Source organism: Paramacrobiotus metropolitanus, unplaced genomic scaffold, assembly GCF_019649055.1.
Source record: "Paramacrobiotus metropolitanus isolate TYO unplaced genomic scaffold, Prichtersi_v1.0 Parri_scaffold0000146, whole genome shotgun sequence".
NCBI lineage: Eukaryota > Metazoa > Tardigrada > Eutardigrada > Parachela > Macrobiotidae > Paramacrobiotus > Paramacrobiotus metropolitanus.
The window spans coordinates 224,475-233,546 of record NW_026570366.1 but is presented as its reverse complement, the minus strand read 5'-3'; the positions used below and the strand labels follow the sequence as shown (position 1 = coordinate 233,546).

Below are 9,072 nucleotides of genomic sequence, written 5' to 3'. Positions count from 1 at the left end.
CGCATCATAATACAAAGGTTGCCGTGCTGATCTGTGGTCTGACTAACCTGCTATTGATTGCCACACGTTTACCCAGTATTATCGTAGCCCTGTGGCGGTATGAAGCAGGAGCAGAAAAGTGCACCGAAATTTTATTGATGCGCAGTATTCCGGAATTGTTTGTTGTTGTGCGGTACTTATCATCGCCGCTGCCAGTAATAATTCTCGCCGCAGTTCCCTATGTACTGTGGAAACGTTTTAAACAAGGTGTTGCAGTGGGGGTTACTGAGGAAGTCAGCAACACATCGCTGCCGCCACCACATCTTGGCAGCTGCCGGAGAGGTCAGCATTTACACAATTTTGCAGTATCTATATACATATAATATTATTGTAAGTATTTCATTGATTTTCATAGGTTTACTAAAACTGTTTACATTAATTAAATGGAAGATTATTAGTACGCCTTATTCGTAATTACTACTGACAAATGTACCAAGTACTTTAATTATGGTAACATATGCAGTCAGTGTTAGATTGTCTTTTCAAATCAGTATAATAAGCATCTTATGGACCTATATAACGTCAACTGCAACCCGGTTAGACTGGATATTTTACGAATTTTACGAATCATAGCTTTTAATAACTCTAGTTTATCTTCTCTCTATAGTACGCCGCTACCTGCAGAAGCAGCCATCACAATCCCGACATTACCAAGTGTTTTGGCTGATGGCTCTCATCGTTTTTCTTACCTGGATGCCTGGAAACATATGCAATCTTATTGGCCAACAAAATATCCTAGCCAAGTACATCCTACACAATCTGTTTTACTGCTCTTGTCTCGTCGATCCCATAGTGTTTTTTGCGACTGCCACTCCTGTATCTTCTCAAAGCAGAAACACCAAGTAAAAACAGTTGCAGCGACATTTCAAGATACTTCAACTGGATTTGCAGCTGGCAGTGGGCACGAGGATTCCTGCACCGTACACGGTGAGGTAATTTCAGAAAGCGATCGAAGTCTGTAAATAGCCAGAACAAGTTCCAGCTGCTCTTGCGAATTCCGAAACAAAACTCACAAATATTTCGACACCCGTGGACCAGGTCCAACAAGAACAGTATAAGTACCGGCAACCGCGGCAGCATTTGTACAGCTAATAAAAAATACATTTAATTCTTCTTACAAAACTCTGCTCTACTGCAACAAACGCCTTGACAGTTGACGCCGTATATAAATTACTGATTTCCTATCTAGGCACATTACAAGTTTTATTTTGCGACCTTATATACCGTAGTTCGTAATGACCTAACTTTAAAAATCAATAATTACTTGACGACCAACATACATAGTACATAAACACATGAATCTGGTTTGAAATGGCGTTTATTATGCCTAAATCCGACCGCTGGCATGTTAGCGTTAATACTTTGCCGGGCAGAGAATCTTGCAAAATTCAATACTTTATTCAAGTCTTGCATTTTGTTTTTATTTCAAGTTTTCCTGTTTGAAATGGCACATTTGTCTTCGTGTTCTAATTTATGTACATGAAATATACATTGTATAATCTGTATTTAAAGAAAAACACAACGTAACCCAGAAGTTGGGTACGTTCCGAGTGCAAGTGACCATTTTGGCAGCGGAATCGTAGTTACGAAGGCGAGTCTTCCAGAGCCGTCAAAACCTCTTGTAAAATCGCAGTGAAACGGTGAACATCGGTGAAGGAATTGTATAAAGGCGCTGGCGCCACTCTCAGTACGCACGGTTCGCGGACATCGCACTGCAACAGTTTGCCGGCATTTGGCACTATTATTTTGAACGTCTCCGTGATCAAATCTATGCACATACCACAACCCCTCGCCGCTCGAGTTCATGGTTAATTTTTCTGACCGGTGTCCGAAATGTCAAAGATAACTGGGAGCCGCGCTCCTTTGGATCATCTGGAGTGAAGATTGTTACCAAAGGAGGTGAACCGTTACGATTCCCGCAAACAGTAGCATTGAGCAGGTGCTCCAAGTAGCCAGTCAGCAGTCGTTGCTTCTCCACGATTCTGTCCATACCAGCTTCGTCGAAGATCTGAATTTTAATAAAATTATTCGTTTGTTTCAGGCATCCTGCACAGATATTCATGTAACTCCAATATTCAAAATAGTATACGTATCTTCGAGTATCTCCAAATAGGCCTAATTCGGGTTTAGTAAGATTACAATTTCAAGCATTTAACAAGTATATATTAATAAAATTCGGCTTGTACTAAACAAAAATGCGCATGCGGCATGTATATTCATCTGTCGTACATTTACACGAGTACTTGTGCAGTTGTACTGGAGTATGACTTAACATCAATTAAAAGAGATTACTCTGGACTTGTTCAGATCATTATTACATGTGCAGCTGTATTAATTTCTTTTGCTCATATGATATACAGCACATTTATATCTACTTATAGCTGGGATAAATTTCATAGTTACAGTGGTGCGACTAAATAATGCACTTATATCACATTTTTTTCAGTACTGCGTAAATGCTGGTATGTTATTTGTCTGCAGATTCAGTGCGCCTTACCTCAAGGCTGGCCAACAATGGTGCCACTAACAACGGTGGTGGGTTATTTATACGAAACCCATACGCTCCAGGAAGAAGGTCACTTTCTAAAAGCACGTCACCAGAATTATATTCTGAACATACGCAGCGGTTTTATTAGTGAAAGGAGATGCGGTAAAAATACCGTTGTTCATCCTGAACCTGGTTTCGTGTTTGTGGCTCCACCATCCCTCGAAGCGTGGCAGTGGGGATAAACCTTGCTTCTTCATTTCGTCAGCATGCCATTTTTTATGAAGGAACAGTCCGCCTATCCCTCCCGCACCGGAGTTAAGATACTGAAATGTTATTACAGTGGAATGCATTAATACATACAACCGCGCCACAATGAGCTATTATATTTCGACCTGCAAACTGTATGTAGTGTACAGATACAACAATTCTATAGATGTGGTTCCGTACTAACGTAACGTTTAAGTACCAAACAACATCATGTGTCACTACGTGCACATATTTTTATTCTGTTTTGTATAACGTACGGAGACTGTGAATCTCAGCGAACGAAGGCCAGAAGTGAACTTATTAATTGTCACCGGAGCGTTACATTGTAGAAAATTAACGTCTGGAGGAAGTTGCAGTTGCAGGCCATGTTACGGAGCCGGCACTTACCACTTATGGTTAATTGTGTCGCATTTGGAACTAGAGGTAAATGCCGTAGTTCCAAATGAAACACAACCAACGGGAAAGTTCTATACGAAAATTTGTTTTCTGCCGTTTGGTACATGACGCGTACAGTTTCATTCTCAAATTCAAGAATGGCAGGCATTTGAAGTTAGCATACCAGTCTAAGGAGAAAATCGGTTTAAAATCCGTGGATGCGACCAATTTCGTGACATTACGGGCTGGTTTGCCAGCCGCCCAGGATGCATATGGCATACACGGTTGAGGCAATCGACTGCCATTAATTAACTGAACAGCAGCCTGTAACTAACATTCAATACTCACTTTGTAGGAGCACCAGGCGGCAAAATCCACATTCCAATCATGAAGATGCAAATGGGTATTTCCAATGGTATGCGCAAGGTCGAAACCAACTATACATCCCTATTAAAAAAACAAAAGAACTTCCTTTCCCATCTGTACCGCGATCTCTAATAACGTGCAGGGACAAGGGTCTTTAGACCAAACTGTTCTTTGCTATTAATTATCAAGAGCATTAGCCTTCGTCATAATAAGAAGGTTAACAGTGGCTTCGCACCTGGTCGTGTCCAGCGGTTGTAATGCTTTCCATGTCAAATAATTGCGCAGTATAATACTGCACACCGCTGAATAATATCACAGCAATTTCTTGTCCCCGTTTCACAATCGTTTGTAAAATATCGTCTTTCTCCAAGCACTCCTTTCCCTAAAATTTCATACTTAGAAGTATTGCAATAAACCCTGTAGGTGCACTGGAGAGAAACAACTACGTGCTGTACAAAATTAACTGATACCAGCTATATCGGTGCGTAATCAGGTTTCTTCAACTCCGTAATATTATAGCGCTGACCATTTTGTCAATCTCCTAATGTTATTATTTCTTACATTTAATTTCCTACGAGTGGTATCTGCACATTCGTTACGGTTGGTTAATTTATAGGTTAACGGCTACAAAAAAACATTTATTATAAACATTGGCGGCTTACTTCTCGAGGCGTGACCGTGATTATCGCACTCTCAGGATCGTATCCATGTAGCTTAATTTGAGATGCCACTATGTACTGCAACAGTGATAACATATATAATACGAGATTATAGATAATTTCTAATGGCTTATTTCGTGTGATTTTGCAAAATGACGGTGATTACATGATCCGACGGGAAAGCTCTGTGTTCCATTAGGATTTTGTGTCGTTCCTTGGTCGGACGGTAGAATGCCGTCAACAAGAGATGGAGATTAACCGATAAGCCACTCTGAAGACACACTTCTTCCGGCAGTGCGCCAACTAGACGCGCTGACGAATCCACCACGTATTCATCGCAGTGTGCCCACGGAAGATGTCCGTTAAAATGCCCGTGCACTCCAGTTTTTGCCCATTTTTCCAGCTCGCGCTGCACGTACACCGGCGTTGAAATGGGCATCAAACCCAGAGAATTCCCGCAGAGATAAACGGCATCATCTTCTTGGTTACAGGTGGCCCCGTCCACTGAACCAAATTAAGCACAATTTCGCTTCTCATTCAAACACAATTATACCAGTATCGACTTACGTAACAATAACAAGCGCGCTCAAATTTTTATTGGTCTTCTATATATAATTAAGTACAGTAATTGTACTGCAGCTGCATTGTACCATACAACAGTTCACTACCTTCAGGTAAAGTTGACTTTTTCGGATAGAAAAACCGCTGCCGGAATCCTTTTAATGGATCCTTGTCATCCAGAATACGAGCAATCTGAGGATCCTTAGATGAAATTCCAGCGCTTTTTGCAAGCAGTTCAAACGTACAAGAAAGACCTTTTATAAAAGTGTCTTTATTGTTTTCGGTTTTATTAACGTGTTCCATTTTTGTTTTGAAAAGCACATAACATAAAATGGCTCAACCACTAAATTACGTTTATTCATCGCAGTTGTGCTGCTGTTTAATTTAGCCGCAGTTTCCCACTGCCAGCTGGCCGATTGGTTACACACATTTACTGATAATTATGATTAAAATCTACTCGTATAATCTAGATTTGGCCATCTTTGATTTCTCTAAAATTTTGTTATATGTTACGTGGCTTGTAGCTCGAGTCTAGTACGAGATAAATTAATAAATATTTACGGTGAACAAGCGATAGCAAATGGTGCTCTGTGCTTGCAAAACAAATAACAATAAACAAGAAAAAATGTGTGGAAGTTAGGTTAGGTTAGTTTTATTAAACCAGATACATTGTATCTGTTACGATTTCTCAAATCCGTCTAACAATTAGACCGGCTGAGCAGATTAGATCTGAAATTTTATACTTGTATGCAAAATTCCATCCTCTTTGTAAAGATATCGTAACAGTTACACTGCTGCGTGAATGCCAATGGCAGATTCTCACCTCTGCAGTAGAAGTCACCGGCCGCTTGTCTGGGCAATCTACTGGATGATACCACACGTGACACTTCAAATCAGCGTCGCATTGCGTTTGGCAGCGTCGATCATCCCATCGCATGCTTGTGTCTGTGACAAACCCGTCGATGAACTCGGCAGGCATGGTCAGCGCTGCAGACATTTCGGCCCGGAAGACTCCCAAGACACGACGGAATAAGTGGAGAGTTTACTCGTGTTTTGAAAACCGCCGGTATCCCCTGCAGGATGGAATCAAAGAACTTGTCTGTCAAACACCATAAAAGACCGGATGTCATAACCCTCGTTCCTTGGGAGCGTGGTAAACTACTGGCCATTGATGTGACTTGCGTGGACACGTTAGCCGGATCGTACGTCGATCGCATATCAGTGGACGCTGGAGCCGCCGGAGTAATGGCTGAAAGGGGAAAACTGACCAAGCATCTTTTGCTGTTGCCGCGTTATGACTTTGTCCCCGCTGCGTTTAAGATTTACGGCCATTAATTGGAGAGAGGGCACCAAGGCAGCAAGGCTCTAGTTGACAAAATGGGGAAAAACCTAGCCGCAGCAACCGGACAACAGCGATTAAAGGAGTTTTTCCGGCAGCGATTATTTCTTCACATTCAAACGGGGAAGGCCATCTGAGTAGTGGGAACGCTACCCGACCAGGATGAAACAGAAGAAAAATTTCTATTGTAGAAATTTGTTATGCCTTTTTTTACTGTGATATTAAGTTATAAACTATAGTATAATTACGACTAGTAAACTGGTGGTAGTCGAAATTAAACTATCTTTAATTTTAAACATCATTGTTGTCGTGTATTACCTCCATCTTCAATCCCTACAAACGGCTTTCAGCGTTTATATCATTCAGATTGATCTCAAGTCTTCAGGTAATTACCTTATCCTTCCTGTTGCCCAATCGTACTTTCTATACGCGGGTATGCGCAGCTCAATGAACCTTTCGGATGGTGCACTTTATACTTGTTACAAGCGTGGCTTTCACAAGCCATGACCTCAGCCGGACACGTCCTTATGGCCGATAACCGTATTTGGGCGGTGACCTTTCCATTGCACTACCGTGCGCATCGTGATAGAAAAGTCGCCATGCTGATCTGCGGTGTGGCCAATCCCACTATACCCATTATTCTTGTGGCGCTGTGGCGGTATAAAGCGGGAGCAGAAAAATGTACTCAAGTTTTATCGATGCGCAGTATTCCGGAATTGTTTGTTGTTGTGCGATACTAATCATCGCCGCTGCCAGTGATAATTCTCACCGGAAACGTTTTAAAGAAGGTCTTACAGTGGGGGTTACTGAAGAAATCAGCATCACATCGCTGCCGCCATCGCATGATTCGCATCCTGGCATGCAGATGCCGCAAAGTTTCGCAATATGTTTCCTTTATTGATTACATTGGTTATACTGGTCACATTGGTTACTTAATGAAGTAATATAGAGGTACTTTATTGGAAGTATTACTTCATGGGTTTTAATGGGTTTACTAACTGTTTATTAATCGAATCAAAGATTATTACCCTAGTACGCGATCGCGCGATAATCGTATTACTATTGCCAAAACGTACTATGGCAATGCAGTTAATGATAGATTGTCTTTTCAAAAACAGCATAAACAAAACAAAAACATTTTATGGACAGATATCTATATAACGCAAATTGCAACCCGGCTATATAGCATATTTTACGAACCTTTGCCAATCGTTGCGTTTAATAATTTCAGTTGATTTTCTCTTCTATAGTACGCCGCTACCTGCAGAAGCAATCATCACAATCCCGACATTATGAGGTGTTTGGATGGCTGTCATTGTTCTCCTTGCTTGGATAACGGGAAACATAACCAATTTTATTGGTCAACAAAATACTCTAGCCAAGCACATCATACACATTTTATTTCTATTTTACTGGTCGTGTCCCGGCAATCCCATCGTGTTTTTTGCGACAGTCACTCCTGTAACTTCCAAAAACAGGAATAACAAGTAACACAAGTTGCAGCTGCATTGCACTGATTTCAGAATACTGAACTTCTTGCGTTATTAACGAAGATTGCTGCCTTCATTGCCTGTGCAGCAGGCAGTAGACACGAGATGTACTGTGCACGGTGATGTACAAAAATTAGATGTAATTTCGAAAAGCGATCGAAGTCTGTAACTTTCCAGCATAAGTTCCGGTTGCTCTTGCGAATTCCAGACTAAAGTTTACAGCTATTTTTCGGCACCCGTTGGTAGCAGGTCCAACAAGGACAGTACAAGTACTGGCACCCGCGGCAGCGTTTGTGTAGCTACCACAAAAGTATATTGTACTTCTTCATACCTCCAGTTCTTGCAAAACTCTGCCCTACTGCAAGAGACGCCTCCACGCCGTATATAAGTATCCGTGTAATTATCTTCCCTTTATCCTCTGTCACAGACCCGTGTTCAAAAGTTCCCGTTCTGCTAATACGACCGAATCATTTCTTTTTTTAGTTATTTGATCATATAACTAGGAACAAAAACGTAAATGGGCAAACAACAAAAAAATGCCCCCCGTCACAACTTAACGGTCTTAACCGGTACCTACTGACTTCTTGGTGTGGCACCACCTTCATGAAATCCGGCATATCCAAGAATTACCTACTCTAGTTCTGCGCACAGATTAATTTATTATCGCATATACGAGTATAATGCATTTGAGTAATTTGTACGGCATAATTGTGTACTGCACTTATCAACATGCACAGCCAGCACAGGTACAATATTTTTTTGCACATCAAATTTGTGTACGAGTATGGCTCTATTACATCCTTATACGATATTATGTAGTGTAATGGCAATTTTCAGTTCATGTCGTATCCGAAATTTCATGGTTAAGGCTGACGTTGCCATATCATTCATTAAAGTGATAAATGTGAATTCGGTTTTTTTGCTGTTTCGCATTGCAAGCTATACCTAGACTACGGTTTTGCAAATCTGGTGCCACGACAGAGCTGAATGTATTGATTTTAATTAAGGTTGAATATCAAATTGGCGGGTATAAATTGCTCTAGTTGCTCGTTTTTTATGTACACAGTTCCTGGTCAAGTCGTCTTTCCTTTTTCCGTAGCATGCGGTCGCCAGCTTGAAGCTTCTGGTCTGAATGGTCTGAGCGGTTCGAAGTCCAGGTGGTGGCAAAATAAGCAGCCTCGCATAACGCTGCGGTACTCGGTCTTGCCGGTACTGGTCGGTGTTGCTTCGACTCATGTTCCGCACCGATAAAGATCCAAAATGTGTGCGATAACGTTAGCGGAAAGAGATGCGTTCGTACGTTTTGTGACCCATCAACATTGCATGGTCTCTGCATGGTGCTCAGATCCCCCAACTAGGGATGCCAAAAACTTGAGTTAATAACTTGACTTGACTTTCGACTTGGTTTTTACAAAAAGTCGAACTTTTCAAATTACTTGGACATCCAAGTTTACTTTTTTGACTTGACTTGGAAACTCAAGTCAAGTT

At 41.3% G+C, this 9,072-nt stretch overlaps 1 protein-coding gene across 1 annotated transcript; it reads right to left on the bottom strand.

Annotated features, from left to right (window-relative positions):
- Positions 1-1,451: 1,451 nt before the first annotated feature.
- LOC129599452 (kynureninase-like) lies at positions 1,452-5,122 on the bottom strand. Its single transcript, XM_055497679.1, has 9 exons — positions 4,863-5,122; positions 4,361-4,698; positions 4,198-4,272; positions 3,771-3,917; positions 3,518-3,616; positions 2,700-2,850; positions 2,537-2,622; positions 1,820-2,047; positions 1,452-1,751 (listed from the first exon to the last, which is right to left on the bottom strand). Exons 1-9 carry the CDS (start codon positions 5,056-5,058, stop codon positions 1,623-1,625), a joined length of 1,449 nt encoding a protein of 482 aa, XP_055353654.1. The 5' UTR covers positions 5,059-5,122; the 3' UTR covers positions 1,452-1,622.
- Positions 5,123-9,072: the final 3,950 nt, after the last annotated feature.

Coding starts and splice junctions, on each gene's coding strand:
- LOC129599452 (XM_055497679.1), bottom strand. CDS start 5,058: ATGGAACACGTTAATAAAACCGAAAACAATAAAGACACTTTTATAAAA. Junction 4,273..4,360: donor GAGCTTTCCCGTCGGATCAT/GTAATCACCGTC, acceptor TCACTGTTGCAG/TACATAGTGGCATCTCAAAT. Junction 2,623..2,699: donor CAGGTTCAGGATGAACAACG/GTATTTTTACCG, acceptor ACGTGCTTTTAG/AAAGTGACCTTCTTCCTGGA.